We start from the raw sequence: 26,244 nt of genomic DNA on the forward strand, positions 1-26,244 counted from the left end.
TACATGCATTGCTGTATATCTCTGTTATGCAAATGTGGTAAGACTAGAAAATAAGTAGCTGCTTTATGACTTAAGGAATAAATACTTTTCTGTCTGAAGTTCATATAGTGATATACCTACAGGTATGTTTTAGTGGCATATCTTTAAATGTTGATCTGTTTTCATCCATAGGAAATAGCTTCTTCTCCTCCTATTTCTGTTTTGGTTTTGGTTGAGTTTTTTTATTATAAGACTAAAGACTCTAAGACTAATGCACTATCTCAAAGTATTTCATCCTAGGCACTGAGTCAGTTAAAAATGTTTATAGGCATAAAAATAATCTTTAAAATTTCTGTATTTTGGATGCTGATAATCACTGAGCAGATATTCAGTAAAATCTTCATGTGTCTCAGTTTCTCTGATAACTTCATTAAATGTGAGGCTTGGAATTTGGTGCCAGGTGATTCCCAGGGGAGTGAATTTATCACATGCTTAGTTTTGCAATCCTTACTTAATAACTGCTATATCTATAACTTAATGAAAATGGTGGTAGTTCCTATGAACTACAGTCAACTTTAAATTAGGGTATAAATTACCAAATGCATCTCCCTTTGAAAGGTACAGACCTCCAGATTACTGCTACTGGTTGTATGGAGCAGTAATAACTTCATGATCTCCAAGACAACTGCTGTTAACATATTTGCAAGAAGTGGATTGGAGTGCAATGGTCTCCTTTTTGGAATTCATAAGCAAAATATTCAGGCAGTACCTAACTTGTGTTAAAGCAAAAAAATGGTAAAATGATGCATTGCTTGACCCCTATTGCTTGAAGCAACTATAAGTTTATGGGGTTCTTTTTACTTCTGCCAGATAATGAAAATACAGATAAATCCAATCCATATAAATCAAGTTTTAATTAAAATACATTGAGTTTTTAATACAAATGGCACTTTCCCTTCTCACTTCGTCCTGCTTTAATGCCAATACTGAACAAATAAGCTGTGCTTATCAGTACAATGTTTGTGTCTGTCAGATATCACTGAGGGTTTTTTCCTCTTTTTATATTTTGAGTTTTAAATAGTCTAGTTTATAAAGATGTCTTTTTTTCTCCCCTGGCAGGCACACATACAGTCTTTGTTTAAACTGCGGGAGTGTTTTAAAATAAAATATTATTAAGGAGATGTTTGCCATCGACATTAATTGTGAACATCTTTTCATGTTTTCATCTGGAGAGGGAAGGTCAAGATGGGCTTTCTCAGAAAGTGCACACATCTTTACAGTCTCTGTTTTGAGACACTTGTTAATGAGCTTGTAAATCCATGAAAAAAAGGAGGGGGGGAATTACTGGCCTGTTGTTGTTGTTGTGACCATTCTTTTCCCTTTCTACAGCAATAATATTAAGAAACCATATAAGCATGTGAAAATCCAAATAACCATACTTTCTAAATTAACACAACACACGAGAGCATTTTAGGGAATACTGCTGCACTACAACAGAAAAAGACAAAACATGGTGAGCAATATGGTTGCACAGGTGACTAAGGTAATGCTTCTATAACTCCATACCTTGACATTATAAAGACAAAAGTATTTTGTTTCTATTTTGCCCCAAACTTTCGTACATCATAGAATCATAGAATACCAGAATGGTTTGTGTTGAAAGGGACATTAAAGATCATCTAGTTTCAAAGCCCCTGCCATAGGTAGGGACACCTTCCACTACACCAGGTTGCTCAGAGCCCCAGGCTTTGAACGCTTCCAGGGATGGGGTATCCACAGCTTCTCTGAGCAACCTGTTCTAGTGTCTCACCACCCTCAAAGTAAAGAATTTCTTCCTAATATCTAATCTAAACCTACGCTCTGTCAGTTTACAGCTATTCCTTGTCCTATCACTTCATGTCCTTCAAAAAGTCTTCCTCCAGCTTTCTTGCAGGGCCCCTTTAGGTACTGGAAGGCTGCTCTACGATCTAACCAGAGACTTCTCTTCTACAGGCTGAACAACCCCAGTTCTCTCAGCCTATCTTCATAGGCAAGGTACTCCAGCATTCTGATCTTCTTCAGAGTCCTCCTCTGGACTCACTCCAACAGCTTCATGTCCTTAATGGACCATGATTCTGAGATCATAGAATCAATAAGGTTGGAAAAGACCTCCAAGATCACCAAATCTAACCTTCAACTGAATACCGCCATGCCCACTAGACCATATCAAAAAGTGCCACGTCTTCTTGGTTTTTGAACACTTCCAGCGATGGTGACTCCACCTCTTCCTAGGGAACGTGTTCCAATGGCTAACCACTCTATCAGTGAAAAAATTTTTTTCTAATATCCAGTCTGAACCTCCCCTCGTGCAAGGTGAGGCCATTCCCCTGTCCTGTCACTAGTTTCCTGAGAGAAGAGGCCAACCCTGCTACAGCCTCCTTTCAGGTGCTTGTAGAGAGCAATGGAACTGTTTAAGCTGAGTTTCAAATGGAAGAAGGCACACCAGAACCGAAATTAGCACATCAAGATGACCCCACTCAGTATTTCCAAAACCTGCTTATCTTCTTCATACCTCTTCTTCATTGTCAACATGGCCAAGAGAACAACCTCTTCACAGACTCACGTTAATTCTACTTCCAGGAAGGGTCAGGAATGATATCCTGTCAGGTTAATAGTTTCTTATGAAAAGTTCTGCTCACTAAGGAAGGCTTCCCTGGCCTCAAAAATTCAGCATCTAACATGAAAGGAACATGTGTTAGACTTAGTCTTGATTGGTAGAGAAATCTGTCACTAAATTATAGAGATTGCTTAAGTCCAAGGCATTGTGACTTGATCACATTTGTGATGTGTGACCAGAAGACAGTTCAGACAGCTATACATGTTCTTGGAAATAATAAAAAAAGCCCTCCACAAAAAAAAACAGCCATCCAGTCTCACAAAGCTGAAAACAGTTAAGAGCTAAATCAGCTGAAAAGAAAGCAAGTAAATAGAAAGGGGAATAATAATTAGGAACTGCTAAAACATTCTAGGGGACGCTTTCAAAACCACAATCCAACTGAGAACGGAGGCTATTCTGGTTAACAGAGAACAGAAGGACTCAGAACAAGTACGAATACAAATATATTCTATAAACATGTCAGATAAAAAAGTAATAGAGATTTTATGAAAAAAAAAATCATAATGGAAAAAAGAGGAGGACAAATCCCTGGCTAGAAGTAACAGTAAGAAAGGAATTAAGCACTCCAGAAGTTAAAGTAATTCAGTTATTTGTATCAGTACTAGGTGGAAATGATAGAACCAAGTATAATAAAGGAAAGATTTCAAAAAGCGTCTGGGAAAGAAAAAAGGTTAAATGATAAATTACTTATACTGCAACATAGTAACATATTTTCTATTTTGTCAATAACCAAAGATGATGTTAAAACGCAAATCCTAACTTAAGACATTTTGAGTCCTGACACCCTGCTCTCAAGAATTTTAAATATGAGCAATAAGGAGCTCTCTGACCAACACAAGCTACTTCAACAGATTTTGAAAGGCTAGGTACATCAAAGTGGAAGATGCTTAATATATCAGCATTTTCAGATATATGGAATAGGCGGTATGATTAGAGGTCTTTCAGAGCTAAAAGCAATTCCAGGGAAAACACTGGAACAGTTAACACAGGTCATAGTAACTACAGAATTAAGGGAGGATAACATAAGTACCACCACTCAACAAATACATCTGGAGAAATTAAAACTGAATTAAAAGATTAGCTGGTAAAGGAAATGAGTTTGATACTACATACCTTTCAGAGGTATTCAGCTTCACGTTACCTGACATTTTAATTAGGAAATTAATGTAAGCCGTATTGAATTTGTATTATTCTACATTGATTAAAAACTGACTAGTTCCCAGGTCTGAAAATGTCACCATAAATGAGGAAAATTTTATCAGCTTGATGGGTTTTTAATGAGGTTTCAAAGAGATAATTTCTTGACCCAACAGTATTTTAACAATGACGCAAAACAATCCATGAAGTCGTTACTGAGAACTTTGCCAATGACATAAAGTATGGCGTTGTTGAAAAGGGAAGAGAAAAAAATTAAAGGGATTATGTAGTTAGATTATCAACAGGGCAGGTGAGGACTTCAAGGTCACTCCATCCCTCCCCATTTCCAAGGAAGGACCAGCTGTTCTGATAGATTTTTGTTTAATCTGCTCTTCAGAGGGAGAGTTTCTCCCTCATCCATGGGGAAGTTATTCTAGTTCTTCCTTGTAAGCCTGGCACAAGAAAACAGCAGATGTTTCTGCACACTCAAAGTAAGGTGACATGATGGAGCGAAGAATGCTTGCAGGTCAATGTATGAGAAGATGGGGAGTCTGACCTGGAATCTAAATAAATCTTGGGCTTTTAGGCATGAGCCAAAATTATTAAATGCTGGTGTGATCTCTATACATTGAAACAAAGACATACAAGTTTAACAAAGATTATCGTGCTCTGTGTATGTCCCCTGATGTCTGGTAGAGCTGGAGAAGCCTGAGTTCTTGATGTCCACAATTCAAAAAGATGTTAAGAATTTGGAAAGGGCTCAAAGGAGAGCCCAGTAACTCTTAGGATGGTTTAATCACCTGATACTTAATAGCCATTGCTGAGTGGCACAGGTAAATGTAGCACAAGCATGGGCTGTAAAGGAACAGACATGTAATAATGAACTCTCAATCTCGTGTAAAGACACAAGATCAAACTGCTAGTAGCTGAAGCTAGAAAAATTCGGAGCAGACAAAGCCATTTTTCTTTACAACCAAGGATAAGCCTAACCATAGAACAACTTAGCAGGGCTTGTAATGGATTTTCCATCACTAAAGATTTCAAAATCTCTTTATCCAGAAGATTTGCTCTAGCTCAACCATAGCTGCTGGCTTTGATGCCACAGTTCAGTGAAATCGGGGGACCTCTGTACGTATGTGATGTCAGAGGACAGTGGTTCGTTCTTACAATTTATGAATCTTTACATACTGGTTTTTTCCACACTGTTTCTTTTCATCCAAGCAAATCATCAACAACAAGAAAACTGCTCACATTAGTAAGATAAAGAGTGAACTTACATAAAATGGCTGACAATTCATCTGATTCTTCCCAGCATTAGGTGTGAAGTTCAGAAGGTGAAGTGAAGGCAGGGGATTACAGTGGTTCTTGAGCCAGTGCCAGCTGAGCCAGAGGCACATAAATATTTCATCCAGGTGAAGAAAACATCAGAGAAGTGATTTATTACACATTTCAGACAGTGCTGGCTAAAAAGTGTGGAAATAGAATCCTTCTAGAATTTACCTTCTAAGGTTTATTAAGTCATCAACATTGCTACGCAAAAGGAACAAGAAGTACAAAAGTTGGTTGTGTCTGTCCTCTTCCTCACATGGTCTCATAGTTTTGAGGAGGAAGTAACAGACTCTATCAACTGGAAGATCTTATTCTTCAGACTAAACTGAGCTAGTCTGGGGTTAATCCACATCTCTTGGAGTAAAAAGACATCTCAACCATCATACTGTTCTGAGCATCTTGAGTCTTATTCTCTGCAGCAGAAAACAAACAGCACGAATAACAAGACAGGTAGCTGGATCTCAGTGCATTAAAAATTTTGGTGAATTAAAGCCAAGCCTTTGTACATGAATCAAAGAAAAGGAAAAAAACCAAGGGAGTCTATAGAGCTTTGGTATAATACAATGATGACAAATTTCACTGGAATGCCTTAAAATTTATGGGGCTTTAGCTCAGAGCAGAATTTGCCCCCAAAATCTTTAATCACAAATAATATGATTTCATTCTTCAACTGCTTCAGCAGGTAGTTACATACACGCATTAACAAAAATCTTTAGCTCAATTACTGTTCTGAGTAGGAAATTATCTTTTCCACTTCTGAAAACTGTAGTAACCTGGGCAAATGTTTTCCTGAGTCTTTTTCGGCTAGTAATTCTAAGTTATCAAGACTGGTTTACGTTCATTTGTCCATATCAGAGTATGCTCATTCACTTCTTGACACCTCTTTCAACTCCAGATGAAAAGTGCCATGAGGCTAAATGATAGATTTAGATCTTACTGGTCATCTGACCTAAAAGGGTCAGAATCCACATCCTGGTGGCAGTACATGAAGCCACTCAGCCTGGTCACCTCTGTGTCCCCCAGTATTTCTGAACTACTGTTTTACAGTCTTCTCAGGTGATCCTTGTTACCCATCCACTCTAATGATGATTCCCTTTTTCCCTTCTCTCCCTTTAGGCACAGATCTCCAAACCTGCCTGCCTACCTCCTTCTTCTGTCTCTCTGGATTTATAGCTTCACTTTTAGAGTCTGAAGCAAAGAGCAGTGAGATGAGCAATTGTAATGCCTTAGCTGTGACGGAACAGAGAACTCAGCTGCCCAGCACAATCTCTGCAATGCCTCATTCACCAATATGTTGCACAAGATTGCAGCTGCTTTTTCCACCTGGTTTTCTTCTGAGAATTAGCATCTTAAGCCACAAACATGCAGGAAAATTGACATGAGTAGCATGAAATATGTTTGTAAAGAGCAAATGTTTCATCCTACCGGTGCTGGAAAAGAGGTGTGACAGAAGACTCCCTGATGGTTCAAGTGTTTATTTTTAAACCTGATACAGATGTGTCCAAACCGGCTGGACATTAGTTAGGATACTGAGATATCCAAACTGTCTGTGAATAAGAAGCAGGGTAAACTGAGCAAGCTCCAAGCTTCTAGACAGCACAAGAGACATCAAACTTAGCCAACCCCGAGGGTGAGGGGCTGGGGCTGGCCCAGTTCTATCCTGGAAAGGGGACCTAAAGGTGTGGAGCTAGGCATCCTGGAAGGGCTTGGGCTCATTGTTCAAGCATCCACTGAAGGAGTGAGAAGGTGATTGCTGCTGTTTGAATAGTCAGCTGCTTCTTGGCTAGGCTGCCCTGCATGTCTGACTCCACCCTGCAATACAGGAACAGCCCTCACTTTCCAGGGCTCTGGCACAGGCAAAGTGGGCAACAGAACCACAGCTATGTTGCTGTTCTCAAAAATCTGCTGCCAGAGGCAAGTGCCTGCTGTGTCTTTGCCTTGAGAAAGCCCTTGAGGAAAATGTAACTCACTCAGTAAATCCATGATACTGTGGCTATAAGTCTTCTAGTGCCTGCACCAGCACACTTGGAGCTGTTTGATGTATCTCCATCACACAGCACATGACATTGCTGTTTTAACAGCTATTTCTTGTTAGGTGGAGGACAGTGCCAGTACTTCAGCAGAGCCCTGGGGCAGTACATACAGAGTCAATGGACTTACAACTCTTAGGAACTTGTAGTTCTCTCCAAGCGGAAAATGCATGTTATTCTATGTGGTTTACACAGTTCTAATGCTAAAAGGAATTAGAATGCTTCCTTCTCTTTTACAGCTACATCCAGTCTTTACTATTTTCTACTTAACCTTTTATTTAATTTTCTTTACATAGCTATCCAGCAAAAAAAGACAAAATACAGACCAAAATAAGGAGGATACCCTCATATCAGGATTTTGTTTATGATTAAAGAAGGTTGGTCCATGTTTTACAGGACAGGATTTGAGAAGATAAGTTACATCATGTGCAGATGAAGGGAAGGCATTTACAAGGGGCAGGATGGGAAATGAGGCACTCAAGAGGGATAACAGCTAATGAGAAATGGAATTAGCAGAGCCTAGGCGGTGCAGAGGAGGGACAGGTGATGAGTCACCCTGGCAGGAGGAGCAGAGCCTTATAAAGCGGACATAGGCTTTGAAAGCCATGCTGAAGATTTGGAATGAGGAATGGGTCTGAAAGTGTGTGTGGAGAGAGGGAGAAGGAGATGTGGGATATATCAGCCCTGCTCCTGAGAAGACACATAGTTCAAAGGGTTTATCAGATCAGAGGTTACACCAGCATATATTCAGCTACCATAATAAAGCATCATGTGCAAATGCCACATGATCTGAAGTACAATTGTATGCAAAAAAAATTGTTGCCTGCTCTATAATCTATAGTATGTCAAACTCTAGTAGTATATATACCCATCTAATCTCTGTTAGCTAGACTTTTTTCATAATGGCACAGTTAAAATTGGCACCACACAAATACGAATGCAATTCAGTCATTTCACAAATAGTTTTTGCCTCTTTAATGGGAAGCTTCAATCAAAGTAAAGCTTTAGGAACTGATCGATCAATCTCAACAGCGGCTCTGCTGCTATCCCCCACCAGCTGGGATTGCTCCAGTAGCAGTACTGGCATTTTAATGAACACTGCCAATGAAGATGGACAGGAGATAGCACAGCAGGCTCTGCACCAGAGCAGCGATGGGTACAGACCCACCTTGTCCTGCCATCCCTTTGTTGGTAACAGCAACTGTGAGCAGAGGCATGAGAAACTGGTGGTTTCAACACCTGAAAAGATGCAGTGAGACCCAGCAGTGAGGGCCCTCAGATTCATGATGAAGAGCCATGCCTCATTAAGTTACACACCACACTTAAGCCAAGCAACCCCAACTGTCTGTGTGTGTAGCGTTTACAGTGTGATGTCTTCAGTTAAAAATAAACATCATTATGGATATAAAATCTGAAATCATGCCGAGTTAGAATGTGTGACCAGCACTTTATTTATGTTTACAGTGATTTATAAATAACAGCATCTCTTCTGCCACTCATCTGTCGAGAAGTCTCCTGTAGAAGCCAAACAGCAGTGGGAAAGCTGCTGGTATTTTAAGATGTTTCAGGCCAAAGTGGGAAAGAAAGACATTTTGGGGCATTACACCGTATATCTCCTTATTGCACCACAACCTTCACGCACACATGCTTCAATAAATTTGTGCTGTGGAGCTGTAATTCCATTGTGGCTTTTTGATGTCTACTCAAACAATATTAGCTTTGCTATCACGTTTACAATGTAAAAAAATTTTGGTGAAAATGTCAGCAGGATTGTATCTTTAATCATATTTATTGATTGACCTCAAAAGGCTCAGCGCCATTTAACTGAAACCCCTCGGTGCAGCCACGGCCGGGTTCAGCTGGTGCCTGTTCCTAGCACTGCCTGGAGCCCCAATTTCACAAGTAGCTTTTATGTCTAGAGTCCTTGAAGCCACTTGACTTCGCTGATATTTCTCTTTCAGCCCTTCCTTATTACAGCTAATACAATATGCTACATAGCTAGAGATGGTTACTCCTAAGTAATATGAGGGCTTAATAGGTAATCTCTGGAGCAGAAAATTCATCTGCTCCCCAGTGCCGATTGCAGTTTGCTGTTTTCTGACCAGTCCTGTGCAATGACGGAATCCCTGTACAGTCGGTGTGGAAAGGTGCAGCCTGGCCCCCAAACCCCTCTGCAGCTGTGCTGTCCAACCGCTCCATAGTGACATTGTCCAAGTTTCTCCCCACAGCCGGGGTTTGTCCCCTATCCTCAGAGGCCGGGGTCCTCAGCAGTACCCATTGCGGCGGAGGACGGAGAAGATGCCCCACGCCCCGCTTGGCCGCTGTGTCCATCCTCGGGGGCTCGGAGGCTTGCGAAAAAGGCCACGGGGAAGGGCCGGCTGCGGGGGCACTGAGCGGAGGCTCTGCCCCGGGGAGACCCGGCGGCCGCACACAAACGCCGCGTCGCCCCCGCACAGCCCCGGGCAGGGTAGGGACCGGAGTGCCCCTCAGCGCAGAGCCGCGGGGCGGGCACATACCGGCGCCTCAGGGGGCTGCGCTCCCGCGGGGCGCTGGGCTGGGGGCGAGTGGGAGCGTGTATGGGGGGGGGGTGTGAAGGGCGGGTTCCGCGCCAGGGGGGCGTATGGTTGTGCCTTGCGGTGAACTCTGTCAGAGGGGTGTCCGTGTGCCCGTGCGCCGGAGGGGCAGAACTCGGCGTCTGCGGACGGGTGAGCCGGAGGAGGGGGCGGCGTGCGGTGGGTGCGTGTGCTGGGAGGTGCGCGGTGTGTGAGCGTGCGTGTGAGCGTGTAACTGTGTGAGCGTGTGTGCGAGCGTGCAAACGTGCGTGTGCGCGTGTGTGGATGTGCCTGTGTGGGTGTGTGCGGTTGTGAGTTGTGTGCGGGGGCGGCGCGGCCGGGGGGGCGCAGGGGCGGGCCGGCGGCCACGGCGCTGCTGGCCGCGGTCCAGCCCGGCGCACTAATACAGCCTGGCGGCTCCCGCCTGACTGACGCCGGCCGGGGCTGCTGCTGCTGCTGCCGCTGCCGCTGCGCCCTGGCTCCGCCGCCGCCGCCGCGCAGCTGCAGCCCCGCTCCCGCCTGCGGCGCGCCGAGACCCCAGCCCGTGCCCGCTGGCAGGTAAGAGCCGGGGCTCCCGCCCGCGTCCCGGGAAGGGCGGAGGGGGTGGCAGGGGAGACGGAGAACAGTCCTGCCGCCGTCGCCGCCCCAAACTTCGCGCCGGGGCTACCCCGCGCCGTGTCCCCCCGGCTGGCGGCCCCGGCCCCGCTGGGCTGGGGCGCTGTGCGGGCGGGGGCTGGGGCCGCGGAGCAGCGAGATGAGACAGACCGACGCCAGGGCGGCGAGCGAAAGGAGGAGCGCGGGGAAAAACATTTTTATGGATGGCTAAACGCTGACAAGTCTTCCCGCTGTCAGGGTTTCTTTCCTCCTCGTTTAAGTAGGAGAGGGAATAAAAGAAAAGAAACAACAGAGCCCCACATGACACGTTTGGAAATACTTTTCCTTTTAGAGGTTGTGTTCTGTTCAAGAAATCCCGCTCCTGGACACGCTCCCAGGCAAAACGGAGCAGAATTACTGGGATTTGGGGTTTTTATTCCAGCTACGAACGGTGTCTCTGATTGTTTTGTTGTTGTGTTCTTTGGGGTTTTTTGGCTCTTAAGTTCAAACGTTATGCATTAGCAAGTACCCAACATTTCCAAAAACAATAGTCCTCGATATGGCAAATTATAAATCATTGTAATTTTATCTCTACGCCCAGGCTGCTCTAAGTGGAGGGAATTCGGAGTTTGGCTCATTTGGAACAATTCGGATATTGTGTGGTAACTTTGATTTTATGGGTAAATTTATTTGATGCTAGCCAGGTCTGGTTTTAAAAGAGGCATTAGTGGGAATGAAAGTAAATCACACATGGACGTGCGTGCACACACACACACATACGCGTGCACTGTTAATTACTTGCATTTTATAAACTAGTGAAAAAGAATTTCAGCCTCAAACGATCAACTGTTCAGTGAATGAGTTCTCCCTTGGCAGAAGTGAGAAATGATGTGCACCGCTCGGGAATGTATTCAAGTTGGTAGTGGTTTGGGAAGGACACTGCAGATAATGCAACTTTCAGTACTCTCTATCTCTGAGGTGTGAACGTGTGCCTCTCTTTACGTGCAAATATTTGTGTAGTAGGACTAATCCTCTCGTCTTCGGGAGTACAAGCTGAAGAAAACGCTGCAAAATTCTTTCCCTCAGCAATGGAAGGACAAATGTCATCACTCAAACAAACCTCATCCGTTTTAATCCAGCCAGACAACTCCCTTCTTTCAGATTTGATAAGTACCAGTGTCTGGCTGGTTCATCTTTGCTTCCTGTTAGATTTTAAAGCAGAGGCTGGGGAGGTTTGTGATTTGTTTGTTGGTTTTTTAAATATTGAGTTAATTTGACTTAGTAGCTAAAATAAACATGCCCAAAAATACATTTAAAGTCAATTGTATCAAGGATATCATGTATTTACTGAGTTTGGCGCTGGTTCCCATTCCTGCTTGTTGTTTGTAATGGAATTAGAAACTTTTTTTTCTTGACTTGGTTAACTTTTACGTGAGCTGATAAACGGTAATTCTGCAAAAATGACTAGAGTAAGGGTCAAGTCTATTTTGTCATGAATCCTTATCGTATCCATATGATATACACAAATTGGAAGATTTAACAATTTATGTATCACATCCGTATCAAGATTTGTAAATTGTTATGAGGTGGAGATAGAATGAATATGAATATGAAATGAATATGCACAAAGCTGTCAACTGCACGACTTTGTGAAGAAGTTGAGTATTAGTATTTTATTAACACACTTGCCCAAGACTAAGAGTCATGTACACATGTGCCAGATATCTGCAGAAGGTGGAGATGTGTGTAGAGGAACTAGGTAGCACCTCGGGTTTGAAAGCTACTCTTACAGAAACTTGTAGTAGTGTCCTACCTTGCCTTCAGTGGGTACAAGAGGACACCCAGCTCACTAAAACAGGAGTGTAGGAGTGTCATTATAATGTATCACATAACATCTGGACAGTTAATCCTCCTTTCTCTCCTTTTATTCTTTTACAGACTTTCTGCATCTCACATGTGCTGTTATCAATCTGGGAGATAGTGTGTCATGTAATCTTCTCTCCTGAATGCTAAAGTGCTGTAATTTTGATGGCCAGGCTAATCTGTCGCTATAAAGTTTTATTTTTCCATTGTTAAATTCAAAGGACAATGACTACTAATTACGAGTGACCTCTAACCAGAACACTAGCTAGAGTTTATCACCAGTGCTGATACTGACTAACAGTAATTCCAGCATCAGCAGTACTAGGCACCCCTTTGAAAGAAACTTTAAAGAATAAAGGGAGCCAAAAGACAAATATATATATGCTCTAGGAAATTTGTCTGCTGCAAAAAATACAGTGAAAGTGTACAGATATTCCATTTGCTGTGCAATATACCCTTTACAAATAATAATTACAGGGAAGGAAAAAAAACAACCCATCATAAATATTTTAACTGAAAACAACACAGCAAAAACATATATAGGAAAGGTTGTTCTCTTAGACTGCCTGATTTCCTGCTACAGGCATGTATAAAGAATCATTAGTGTTATTGTACATGAACACCAAAAGATACCAATAACAATGACAATTTGAAATAATCATTGCAGCCCTATTACTGTCTTCAAGAACATTGGTTGTAAGGAAGCATTAGACTCTGAGTAGAGTACAATAAAATTAATTTTTAAAAAATATCCCAAATTATTTCCCGTCTTATATTTTGTCTCTAATGTTTGAATGGTTAAAACTGTGGGAATTTTACAGACGGACAAGTGACTTAAAGAGTCTTGGGTCCTGTGTGTTTATTAGCGCAGCTAAAAACCTTGCTGTGCTTTTGCAGATGAGTGGATCTAATAGATGGCGGGATCAGAGCCCAGACTGAGATCCTGACTAATACATGTTCTCATTTAAATCAAAGCAGGTGAAACGTTATCTGCCCAAATGTTGTGCAGATGCGTGTGATTTTTAGACAGATTGTTCTACAGGACCACTTGCAGGTTTCTTCAGGAACTGTTGCAACATCTTAGACAGATGGCAGGTTGAGCAGTTCACTTTGAAGTTAGGCTCCTCTGGACAAGGGCACATCAAGGACGCGGTGGAGGTGGACATAGAGCAGAGATTTCCCAGTTTATGCAGTCACTCCTACATAAAAAAACCACAAGAAAAAAAAAGAAGAAAATCTGACAATTGATTTCTGTTTTTCTGAGACAGCATTAAGATTGAGGTGTGTTTCTGATTGGACGGAGCAATGCCTTATCTTTCCCACATCCTTCTCTCTAGAACTTGTTTCCTTTCCACTCTTTTTCCTTGTCAGTAGCAATGCCATCCTCCCTTCTGCCAAACTTAGCATCATCTTTGCCTTTTCTGTTTCTCATGGGTCTTGATACTTCCAGATACCTCTTGATGCTTTTTCTTCATGTTGCTTCTTACATTCCTCCTTCCTTTTGTTTGCAGCTGCCAAAGCATTAGTCCACACTATGGCAACCTTCCAGCTTGATACTGCAACCTCCAGTTTCCCAACAAGCTCTTTTCTCCCACCTACATTCTGCTCCCAGTTAGCATGACCCATGCCAAAATCCTGCATCTTTTGCTTTTCTTTCTGAAACATCCCCTTTTCTGAAACATCCCCTTTTCTGGAGTATCTGTACGCCTGGTCTTTTTATAGGCTTTGAAAATGTTCCCTGCATCCAGAGTTCCCTAGAACTATTGGCCTCAAACTCACTGTCTGTCCATTAAAAGAGAGAAATACGGAGGAAAGAAAATTAACAGACACCCGGGTCATTAGAGTTTGTTCTGCATCAGGCTTCCTTTCACCCTTACTACCTGGCTACAGTAGGAGGCAGATTGGCCATTTCTTGATAACGGTGGTTCTGTGTTTGTTCGGTCTGGTGGTGTGCTTGGTCAGGCAGCCATGCTGTGCAGAACAGCAGGCAGGAGCTGGCAATGGAGAGACTTTCCAGAAGGCGACATCTGCAAACAGCAAAGCTCCGCGTAATGAAGACTTCTTTATAACGTGAATAACCCTGATGATGAGGTCAATACATTTCAACAATACTTAATCGTTTTTTGTGTGTTTTCTTGCTGTGCCTTTCCTTAACAAAAATCCTTTTTTTTCTTTTTCTTTTTTTTTTTTTTTTAAACATTCCTGTGCAGCGTTCCTCATTCAGGAGAGTTCATAGTGCTTTACAAAGCCATCCCTGTCAGGGTGCCTGTAAGACAGATGCAGAAATCAAGGCACCTGAGGGAAAGCCATTCACCCAGAGGCCTGTGGCAGGAGGTGATCCCACGTGCTACCCAGTAGACACAGAACTGACTGGAGGCATAAGCAGTTCATGTGGCTTTTCAAGACTCTCTTATGGTTACTTTCTGGTCTTGTCTATCCAAACCTACTTTTCTCTGTCAAATTACTCTACTACCAATGTGCAGTTTCTTACCCTGCAGCATATATGAGGTATCTAATTTATCTCTCTCATCAGCAGATCTTGAATTACTTCATACAGGGCATGAGGCCTTCACAGAGACATCTAGAGCAGAGAAACCAAAATTCATTCCTGTGGGAGCTGCAGTTTGCGACTCCCATGCCTGCCCTGCTGCGTGTCCTATAGGACCACCTCAGGCTTCTTGGTGGTGGTCTCCTTGGGACCCTTGGGCTGTAGGGGCTGCATGGGGCAGAGCTGAGTGCTAGGAGGGGAGAAGAAGTGGAGAAGCAGCCCTGGAGAAAGGGGATATTCCTTGCAGTCCTGGGGTGGATTTACAGAAGAGTGATATGTTTCTTTTAAAGACTCAGGGCCCAATTTATGCCTTTTGCTCAGTGTTTTCCGACGCTGGTAAGATGACATGTCATCTTACATGCTGAAGAGAGTCCAGCCCTGGTTTTACACTCCCAGGCTCAAATATAGGCATATGAAGACTGTTTAATCTCATAAGCAAGTGTTCTGGTTTAGAGAATCTGAGCACCCACATCTTCAGCTGAAGTCAGTGGGAATAGCCAGCCATCTCCTCCTTTACCCCCACAGAAGGGAACCAGATAGGCAAGTTCTTGCTCCTTTTGTTCTTAGTCCTGTTGTTGTGAAATAACTTCTGTAAAAAGTCCAAGCATATTCAGATATTTTTCATAGAAAATACCTCAGTGCTGTTGCTTGGGAGCGTTGGTACCTCGTCCAAGGCAATCCCTGCCACTGAATCAGATCTTTATGTGGATAAAGCACACTAATATTAGTGCTTACCTGTCCTCCACACTCTTATTTGTTGCAGTTCTCCAAGATGTAAGCCTTGTGGATGCTCCACCCTTCCTCCCCCCACCACAGGGTTTCACAAGCCACTGAGAGCTCAATTAGCACAGATTACTGCGGATGTTCATGCAGGAGAACCTATATGTCAATCTTATTGCATTAGCAATTTCCCACAGTGATGTACAATGAAAACCTTTTAGGAAAAACAGATTTGAATGTGATATGGTTTGAACACAATGAAATGCTAATGCAATTCCATGGAAAACTGCTAACATGATGTATATGGAAAGTCTTTTGTGTGTTGAACCTATTCCCCTGTATGCAGTTGGCCAGGCTGTCTCACCTGCAAAGGAGAGGTGGCCAGCAGTGCTGTTGCTCTCTCTCCAGGCCTGCTACCAGTCAGAGGAGAAGCACTTCTGGAAGTTCTTCCTTTTGAGTATTTTACTGATGATCCATATGATCTGATGATCTGTATTTCACTTGCCAAACTGTGTAATGCTAAATGGCCAGCAAAAGATATCTGCTGTGTTAAATACCATAACTAAGTAACTCTTCAGGCAGACCCCCCCGATGTGTGTCTCTCTGGGACCTTGGATGTTACGCAAGGGAGTGTCTTTGCCAGGCTACAGCCAGGAGCGTGCCTCAGGGTGCCCCGTAAGCGTGGGGTGCTGGAGACAACAGACTCCACAGCTAATGCCCAATGCCACAGGTTATTTCTGACTTTGTGGCATTAGATTCCTGGCACAATTAGGCAGCAGATCTCAGAAACACGAGATGTAGTCCTTGCATGGATAGAACCTGGCGCCAGGTTTCATTGCTGGGATCAGACCTTGCAGGTCTGCCGGTGGGAGCCAGCCTCCCAGTTCCATGTATTCTCTCAGGAAATGAAGGTATTTGACATGATGCTGACTCAGCTGGCCCTCAGGTCTCCTCTAAGTAGGTGGATGTGCTGCTACCTTGCAACATGAGGAGAGTGTTTGCTTTACCCTTCTTCCCTGTGTGTACCATAAATGCACAACCAGAACTCCAAATGTATTCTCTTCTAACAGCTTAAGACACTAAACTTCCAGAATAGGTTTCCATCAGACTGGAGTGCCACATCCTTGGTGAAATAATTGTTCTTTAGATGTATGCTTATTCACAACGTTCTTAACATCTAACTCTAAGGAAATCCTTTTCCTAAAATGGGTATTTGGGAATGACTCCAAGAATGCCAGTGATTGATAACGAGGGTTACAGCATCTGATTAGTGTGGATATAAACTTCAGGCTAGCACTGAAGGTGAAATTCTTTTCAAGTCGCCTTCTTCCTTTGTGAAGTGTTTGTTCTGGAGGCACTTGGCTGCATGTTTTGTATTAGAGACGAGTCAGCTTTTATTTTAAAAGCAGGAATTCTATTTTTTGTGCATTCTAACTGTTCCATTTTTAGAAACACCAATGGGCTTTGGTACAGTTTCTCTGGGAATGGTGGGTATGTGGAGAATGTAGGACTGACTGGCTACAAAATGGGGATAACCAGAGCCATGAGAAGACATTTTGGCTTCCCAGAGCAGGTTGATGTGCCTCCCCATCACCCCACTGCCTCCTGCCTTCTCCCACAAATATGTACTCAGAGCTCCTCCATGGCATATGTGCTCCTTAGCCTTCAGCTCTGCTGGTGGAAAGCAGCAGGGAGAGGGGCTCTTCCTCAGAGCTGCTGGTCTGAGGCTGAGCAAGGTAGCCACAGGAAGGGGTGAGACAGGGGCTGGGTGAATGAGTCTTCCTTCTGCCTGCAGGGAGCAGGGTGTGAGGCAGAGAAGAGGATGTGTCCCTGTGGAATTGGATCTTAGAAACTTCAGTGTGGCCCAGCCAGGGAACACAGTGCAGTTCACTCCTTATAAACATCACAGTCACTGGTTTCCTTTAAGAATTAATATCAAGGAAGGAAGTGCAGTCAAAGAGAGATCGCAGTGATAAAGTGGTCTGGTTTAATGTTTTTGCACAGACATTGGTTGTGGTAATTTTGTGGGGTACCTTTAAATATTGTGGGAGATTTTTGAAGGCAAAAATCAGTGATAACATCCAGCCCTCTGGTTTGGGTTTACCCTCAGCAGCTGGATGCAAGTAGCCCAGGGGCTGAAGCCAGCATAGCCATGTCAGCCTAGTGCTGCACCTGAAGAGAGGGGCTCTTTTGCTTAGTCATAGTAGGGGATGTAGGGTCATAAGGGCTCATCTCAAGGGGTTTTCCAGTCCTTTCTTCCTCCCCAAGGTCAGCACAGTTATTCTTGAAGCAAGCTGTGTAATATGCACTCATAGACTTCCAGCAGCAGCTGTCCTAACATGTGTCTGTTCTATTCGTATGCTCTCCCTGTTTCTCAAGTGGACATGAAAGACATGCCCCTATCCTGCCTGCAACAGCCTTTTGCACATGGGTGAACTGTTACCATGTCCATGCCCCTCTACTCTCCCCATCTTATGCCACACCAATGAAGCTTTGTTGAAAAATCAGTCAGTGTGCTCACTCAGAGTAGTCCCACTGCGGGAGTTGGTACATCCCTTCTTCCTAGTCAGGCATCATGGGCGTACCAAAAGTGACCTTGGTGCTTAATTTTCTTTCGTGACAGAATTTATGCATCTTAAACATTTCCACAAGTGTTTGGCCTATGGAAGTGCCCGTAGCTGTGCTAAGGTGTGCGGCTTATATACCTGAACCTTTCCCTCTTTATATCAAAGGAGAATGTGTTATTCCTGTCAAGAGAAGCTAAATGATGTGGAGCAGATGAGGTAATATTTGAGTAATTACACTCAAAATTCAAAGTCCAGAGAAATTATTTGGATGTCACAGATTTTTAGGCACTAGCATCAAATTTTGTCCTTGCTTTATTTGGAGGGCAGTGAGTTCCGGTGAAAGCTCCACAGGGTAGATGAGTGGTTGGAGAGGCATGAGGTGCTGTGGGATTTTCTGTTTGATATTGATGCCTGCACGTAAAAATCATTGTAGAAGGGTTTTCAGAACAAACTTGAAAAGACTCAAGAAAATGAGTTTCACAAGTTTGCATTATTCATTTAAGTTTATAGGAATAAACAACAAGATGTTGCCAGGGCTGTGTGAAACATGGATATATTTAAATCCCAGGCATTCTACCTCCTATCATTGCAGCTGTTTCCAGTTGAAGCAGACCATGGTCAGATGAAGAAGAAATTTAGTTTCTTAATAAAAAAAAAAAAACAAACAACCCAACCTCCTTTATGTCCCATGTAATTAAAATGCTGGCTATCAGGTCTGTGGTTGTCAGTAAGAAGAAGAAGGTAACATTGTAATGAATAATTCATTCACTGTATTTTCTTGGGTGTGAAAGACAGTGGTTTCAGATAGGTTCATAACAGCACCCTTGTCTGGCAGGTCCCAAGCACAGCAAGAAGCCTCGGGGGATCCCAAATGATGATGTGGGTGCCACGAGTGGAACATGAGTCTTTTCAAGTGATTTACATGTGTTAAGAGTAACATGTGGCCACTGTTCCCAAGCCATGAGCTGATTACTCATGACTGTGCAGCTCAGGTGTGTGCTTCCACACTGCTCTTCCAGAGTAAGTGCACGTGTGAAACTCTCCTGCCTAACTCTGAGCTGCTGTGCTTACAAAAAAACCAAAAAGGGTTGTGCATGAGGCCCAAAGCAAGGTTGGTGAGGTTCCTTGCTCATTTGAGGCCCAAGTATTTGTATACATTTCTGTTAGTTTATTTCTTTATTTATTTATTTTATAGCCCTTTCCCCTTCTGATGTGTGGAACATCCCCATAAATGAGTGGCAGTGGTGATGAAACCCAGGAGGTTCTTTGCCAGCCCTGAGTGTGTGCTGGCTGCTGCCATCTGGCCACATTTGAAAACATATCAAGACTCAGCTTTAAGAAAACTTGCATGCTTCTCTCTTTCATAGTAGGTAGAAGTAACTGAATCAGTGCTAGGTAAAAATAACTAACCAAGAGCATGTTCACAGCATTCCTCTTTACACTGATTGACTGAAATTATTTTCTCCCTTCCAGTTCTCTTGTGATTTAGTCGCCGAGCGGCAGACTTCCAGCTATAATTGTCGCACTACTCCATTTTCTAGCCGCATTCATCTCCAAGAACTGCACAGCTTATGTCTAGACAACCCTCTGAGGAATCTCCCTCTGTGGCCTTACATAGCTTTTGCAGTGACACCAAGACTGATGTCAGCCATTTTTGAGACAGATAGCCCTGCCTCTGCCTCTCACGGCACAGTTAGCCCAGACGAGCGCTTCCAGTGGAGGCAGCATGTTGACTCTTTATTCCAAAGCATACACAGTCTGCATACACGTGTGCTTACACACACATGCACAGATATGCTTTTGAGGGAGACTGGACCCTTTGCTTTTTATACAGTTGTGGTTTAAGTCTGGTTTTGTTAGCATCCATGCAGTTTTCCTTTTCAACTTCTGCGGAAAACTTAGGGTGAAATGTAACAAGGACTGATACAATTTCCCTGCCGTGCCTATGGTAGGGAAATTCCCCCAGCCTGAGGGAATGGTATGAAGCTGTGTCTGGGGAGGTGTAGATTAAACATTAGGAAAAACCTACCTTATACTGTTCCTTGGCTTGAGGCTTACTTCCATGCAATGGCTGTCTCACCCTCCAAAACAGGGTGTCTCTGTGCAGGCCTATCAGGAGTGACCCCTGTTCCCTGCTAACTCTTGAACTACACACAAGTGATTTGGAGGTGCTGCTGTAACAGACCGAAGCTATTCCAGGTGCTGTGGTAATAACATGCTATAGGTAGTCAAGTTCCAGTTTCCCACCACTATTGTACCATAGCTAAGGTAGGCGCCCTGTGTTTAGGGGGAATGGAGCCAGTGAACTGGGCTAGTGCATTTCCAGTCCCACCTTCTCCTGCAGGCCCTACAGAAGTGAAAGGTCCATGCTCACATACCATATGTCTTCTGCCTCTTCCCTAAATGAAGCTTCAGACCTTAGGCTAAACTCAGTGATGGAATAAAGATCTATAACATGGAAGACTGACCATGTTTAGTGTTGACCAGTCACTTAGCTGACAGACAGATAAAGCCTTCCTTATAGTTCCAGAAGAGAGGGAATCATGTTAGGAATGTACCCTGAATGATGCCTGACTCGTACTCAGGATAACACATCATGCTGTCACTGAGGGAGATAGAGGTGACCAGAGCAGAACTACCATCATAGTATGGCTTTACACATGTGGTGGGGATATGGATCAAAACTGTAACGGTTCCCTCCCCACTGCCGCTCTAAATTGTTGAGCATCAAGAAGCACAATGGATCATTGGCACAGAAAATACATCAAGCATGGTTTTGAAACATTTTAACGTTGGAAGTTTCCAGTTGGGTAGGCATGTTGCCTGTTACCAAAGACACAGAGCTGAAGCAACTGCTTCAGTCCTAAAAGACTGTTAAAATTAAATTGTGAATTTACATCCCTGTCATTGCAGCCCTGGAGCAGAGTGGCTGCCTAGGTATTTCATAATGGAGAATCTAAGTGTAGCAACACAGGACTTAGTCTGCTGAATAGTATGCAGTATTATGTAATTTAATAACATTAAACTAGGATGTTCAGATAATATTATTTGAAATCTGTTTATTTAATACCATTTATATTTTATATGTCAGTTGAATTTGGGGAGAAAAAGATTTTAGAAGAAACTGGGGGGAGCACAGTAGGAAATTGTGCAAAGTACCTATCTGAGACTACATCACATGGTCTGCAAAGCAGGGCTTTTGCTTTCATACGCATAGTCTTGGCTGCTCTCCCACTAGCAACAATAGTGCTCAGACTCATACTGATGTCACTGTTGAGTTATTTAATTTGACTGTACGAGATTAATGTGTTTATTTAAAACCTTGGTCAAAATGGAAAAGAAAATCTTGGGACAATACTTTTACGTGAACATGTATGTTTTCATATCTGATGATTGTAATGTTGCATTAACTTATCAGAAGCAGTTGTTTACACATGCCAATGCCCGAGAGACCCCCTCAGATAAGAAGTGTGAGCCATTTTCCCTCTCAGCCTGGAGCAGAGACTTCACTGCTGCTGGTCCAGTGGGCTTTCATCCCAGGCTTTCCTTGCTTCCTGTTGCTGCTTTCAGGGCTGATCCACAGCAATCCCAGCATTGATTCATTTTCTATGTGAGGGTGGGGTTTGGTGCCGCCAAGCAGTGATGGCAGTGTGGTGGTGGATCCTCCAGAGATTCTCACTGGGGTAGGGAGGGACAGACACCTCCACTGCACAGGATGTCAAGATGCGGCTGGTGCTGTAGCCTCTGTAGGCTGAGCCTGCTCCTGCAAAGGTTGGAGCCTGCCTGCCTAAATTTTATCCACATTATGTTTTACAAGCAGCTTGAGGGTTTTTTTTCCTGTGATAAATCATTCTGAATTTACTTCATTCTCACACGTACCCTCTAAGTGTTTGAAATAGACTTTGGTTTTTACTAAGAAGCATCATTAACTGTCCAGTTAAATACTCCAGGTCATTGGATTTCCACTAATACGGAGCAGGGAAAAAATCTGGAATATGAAGTTTCTCTTGGTGTGAACGGACAAGTTCAGGCAGAGTTCTGTGGAATCAATTGGTCATTGACTGATGAATGGCATGAGTGAGGGGGTTTCTGCTGTGCTCTGTCAGGAACCTCTCTTGATAGTTGAGGACAAATGGACATACACATAGACTGATAATGTAGAAATTGCGTAAGCCACAGCTCAATACTGTAGTAGGTGCCTGAAGCAAGGTGGGCCTGTTCTACCTTTCAGTTTTGTAGTCCTTCTGTGCATACTTTCATGCAGCCTCCTGTTCACTGGTTCTTGGAATATTAATCTCTTGGGGAATAGCAACTACTGGTGGGGTTTGTGGTATGCCAGGGTGTTGCTTTTATGCTGCTTCCATCTTCCTAGTGCAGTAGAAGGCTTTTGGGCATTTGAGCCCCTGCCATCACCACTGCTGCTGTTGTGGAAGAAGGAAAAAGCTTGTTATGCATCCGTGTACCTGCATTTCTTAGAGTGCTTGGCGTCTTAAAGGGTAATGCAGTGGGGCAGAGGGGTGGGCATGGGAACAGAAGAGCTGGTAGAAAAAAACAGCTCCAGGCAATCCTTGGTTCTCAGGTTGTCTAAAAGGCTCTGATGCCCTGGGCTGTGTGTGCTTACTCTGCAGCATGCTCCAGAGCTGTGTGGTGCCGAGGGTATCAGACTATGCCAAATCTTCAGGATTGGCCTCCTGTATCAATGTGTTGTACCTGTGCCTGCACATGGTGTCCCCAGGTGCCCTTTGAACTCTTACAAGAACTGTACGTTTAAGGAAATTGCAGAATAATATGGTTTGTGAAGCTCTGCTGCTCCCCGGACTGGGTGACGTGTCTCTTCAGTGGCTGCATATAAGTAGTGCTGAGGACTATGAGCAGGCCTTTACTGGATGGGGGGAAAGGTCCACAAGAGTGGACCAGGGCAGTCATGGAGCTACTTTTCTAGAAGCATCCATTTAGAAGCTGTTCCCATCTCCTGTTTTAAGTGCCCTCTGTATATATAGTTCAGACCTTTGGACTACCTATGCACAGGGAGTCCATGAAGTTTATTTAAAGCAGTAAATAGCTTGACATACGAAGACATCCTTCCTCAGAGTTCCAGTCAGTGGAAATATGTCATTTACAGCTAAAATTAGACTGTCTCCAGCTACATGAAGGGAAAAAAAGTAAAAACCCTCAAGAACTAAACTCCTTCTGTTGGACTTTGTCAAATGTAGCAACTCCTAGCAAAACTAACTGAGGATCCACAAACTATGTCCAAAAGTATGTGATTTGGATCCAGAAAGCTGTGAATTGTTGAAGAGAGAGAAACAGACTGTCTAGACAAACAAGGTTTTTCTCTTCCATGTGAGAGAATATAAATAAGCTTAGAGAATACTAATAAATCATTCAAAGGCCCTAAATGAAACCTGAGAGTAGTCATTTTAAATTAGTTTTGCAGTTAATATTGTACAGCTCTTGACAGTACACTGTGAGACTGGAGTGGCAGAGGGAGTTGAAATCAGTGCAATATTCTACTCATTGCTTCCATAAAATTTGATATAACAGATTTAGTTTCATAGAAGATGCGTGAGCTGAACCCACAGATACTAGCATATAAAAAAGAGCTACATTTTGTTTTCTAGTAAATATAACCATAGTCGTGCAACAATTTGCCTGGTGCATTGAACTCTAAACAGAGTTGAAGTGGCTGGATGCTTAACAATTTCCATCGTCCAGCTCTAAAAGGAGTGGGGAGGGTAATGGGGAGGAGAAGCTTGGACCCAAAATAAACATCAAAAACCAAACAGAAAACCATTGCAAATTAACTACACATTTTGAATAATTTCTCTTTCAAAATATTTTATTGAAGGAACAATGAAAATAGTGTGTGAAGCCTAACTGTGTATTGTGTTGCTGTTCCAGGCTTCATCAGCAGTTTCTTGATGTTTGGAAAGTTCTGAGACCCACCCTGTCGGACCACTTGTAACCAGTGCCTAAGACTACAGGAACATATGTGTGGAAGAACCTTTCCTTGAAGGAAGTGTCCCTTGCTATACTGTGGAAACTCCGTCCAAGCCTTGCCAGGCAGGAGAGTAATTTGTGCTTCCATTGGCGCTTGTTTGTAATCTCTGCTTCTTATGCACTCCAGCACCCCTATCAGTTCCTTGTTCTCCTTCACCAGCCCTGCAGTGAAGAGGCTGCTGGGCTGGAAACAAGGAGATGAAGAAGAAAAGTGGGCAGAAAAAGCTGTTGATTCCTTAGTGAAGAAGTTAAAGAAGAAAAAGGGTGCCATGGAAGAACTGGAAAGGGCTCTGAGCTGCCCGGGTCAGCCCAGTAAATGTGTCACTATCCCACGTTCCTTGGATGGGCGGCTGCAGGTGTCTCACCGCAAGGGGCTTCCCCACGTCATATATTGCAGAGTGTGGCGCTGGCCTGATTTACAATCTCACCATGAGTTGAAACCACTGGAATGTTGTGAATTCCCATTTGGCTCAAAACAAAAAGAAGTGTGCATTAACCCCTACCATTACCGGCGGGTGGAAACCCCAGGTAATTATGTCATCTGCCAATGATTCACATCTCTCTATTAGCTCTTGCTCTAGCAGGTCTAGTCTTGGTGCATCCTACGAGTTGTGCTCTGAAATGTGAAAAGGCTTTATCTAATGGAAGGATCTTGGGTCTTACCCTGCCCTGTGGCATCATAGCTCTGGCAGCCAGGAGTAAGGAGCCCATTGCCCTGTGGGGTCTGCATCCCATCAGACCACCGAGGGTGCCCGGATCTTGTCCAGGGTGCTGAAAGCAGCTTCCTCTCCATGGATGTGGGTGCAGAATCCTTCCCTTGTGAACTGGTGTCCATTTGCATTAAGTCTAGGCACGAGCCCAGACTTACCACCCTGGCAAGATTTATGTCTCATTGCCTCAAAATCAACAATCGACTCATTAACCCACGGGAAACACTAGCTCCCCTTTAAAGACAAGAGTTGCAGTAAGATCGCATATTTTGCAGTGGATATGAAACCAAGTCAGTTGATTCTTCCTAAAATGCCTGGTGGCCTGCCTTAAATGGAATTTACTTACCTAAAGGGAGAGTTTATATGAAATAAATCCCCCAAGTTCTCATAAAACTTTGAAATTTCCCCAATGATCCTCTTTAGACTGGACTTGGCCAGCACTAAAACACTGAAGGGTCATTTGGTTGGGCTTTATGTCAATGAAACAGCTGTTAAAAAATCATAGTGTTCAGTGTTGACTTCTATAGAGACGTTAGAAAGCAGGGCTGACAGAGATCTCAAGCAGTCATCCTGTTTTCCTCTGCCCAGACCACCAAACCAAAACAAATGACGGGGTATATTCCTGACGGATCTTTTTCTAATGAGCTCTAAAAGTCCCATGTGATATAGGCTCTACAATCTCCCCAGGCAAGTGAATCCATTGCTTTGCTCTTCTTACAGTTCAAAATGATTTCTAATGTCTAACCTAGCTCTCCCTTGCTGCCAAAAATCACACTAATTTAATTTACTAATGGATACGGTTGGTAAGTATATTATTCTGTGATTACTCTTTGTCTGGCATGAACTTTACTCTGAGGTGACATTAGGATCAGATAAGTGAACTGTGGGATGCTTCTTTTCACATAGATGAAATAAGGGAAAGACATTTGTTAACATTTGTTAAACAACAGGGGCTGCTTCCTCCTCTGATAGTCCTTCCACTGCAGCAGAACTGTTGCTGTGAAGTTGTATCTGAACTGCTGTAAACATTGTCACAACTTTTAAATTTTACAGCTACACTGAGTGCTGCTTGCTGTCAACAGTTCTCAGTGGAAAAAGCTGATTGCCTGCCTTGCTAAATAAACTCTTCAGCAATCTACAAGAAGATGCTCATAAAGTATCCCATTTTGTGTATCTTTCTGTTTGAAGGCTGCAGTCTTAAGTGTCTTTTCATTTCTTCTGGTGTAACTCCTGTGCAGTTAACAGAGTCTCCTCTGTAGTAGCTGACAGCACTGCACAGTGCTGTTTTCAACCCTAGTCTTGTCATCTGTTCAGTGTCAGCTAACAAACGCTAGTACTGGAATAGTACAGCAGCTGCTAAATGGCTGCCAAATGTTTTATAATCTACATGCCAGTATTATTTTCATTTTAATGTCCATCCTTCTGTGGACCACTTTGCATCACTGCAGTCTTTCTTACTGAGTCAACTACTCTATGACCAGACCTGTTGACTTTTATCCAGAATGAATGAGTTGTGTCAAAGATGGGAGGGCCTCACCCTTTCTTCAATGGCCTGGCAG

The 26,244-nt window shown here is 43.3% G+C and overlaps 2 protein-coding genes across 4 annotated transcripts in view; both read left to right on the top strand.

Annotated features, from left to right (window-relative positions):
• The window catches only part of ALG5 (ALG5 dolichyl-phosphate beta-glucosyltransferase), a 40,633-nt gene extending 32,360 nt beyond the window's left edge, over positions 1-8,273 (top strand). The window contains exon 7 of the transcript XR_004355206.1: positions 6,218-8,273. The gene's annotated coding sequence lies outside the window, so the exon portion shown is untranslated. The remainder of the gene's footprint in view (positions 1-6,217) is intronic.
• Positions 8,274-10,141: 1,868 nt separating this feature from the next.
• The window catches only part of SMAD9 (SMAD family member 9), a 37,835-nt gene continuing 21,732 nt past the window's right edge, over positions 10,142-26,244 (top strand). For 2 of the 3 annotated variants that reach the window (XM_032680756.1, XM_032680758.1), the window contains exons 1-2: positions 10,142-10,241; positions 23,877-24,503. In XM_032680756.1, the coding sequence (XP_032536647.1) occupies positions 24,092-24,503 (412 nt within the window). In that variant the 5' untranslated portion in view covers positions 10,142-10,241; positions 23,877-24,091. Of the gene's footprint in view, positions 10,242-23,204; positions 23,319-23,876; positions 24,504-26,244 lie in introns of those variants that run through there. The other variant, XM_032680757.1, reaches the window with a different exon arrangement.

This window comes from Chiroxiphia lanceolata, chromosome 2 (genome assembly GCF_009829145.1).
Source record: "Chiroxiphia lanceolata isolate bChiLan1 chromosome 2, bChiLan1.pri, whole genome shotgun sequence".
In the NCBI taxonomy this organism is placed as follows: Eukaryota; Metazoa; Chordata; class Aves; order Passeriformes; family Pipridae; genus Chiroxiphia; species Chiroxiphia lanceolata.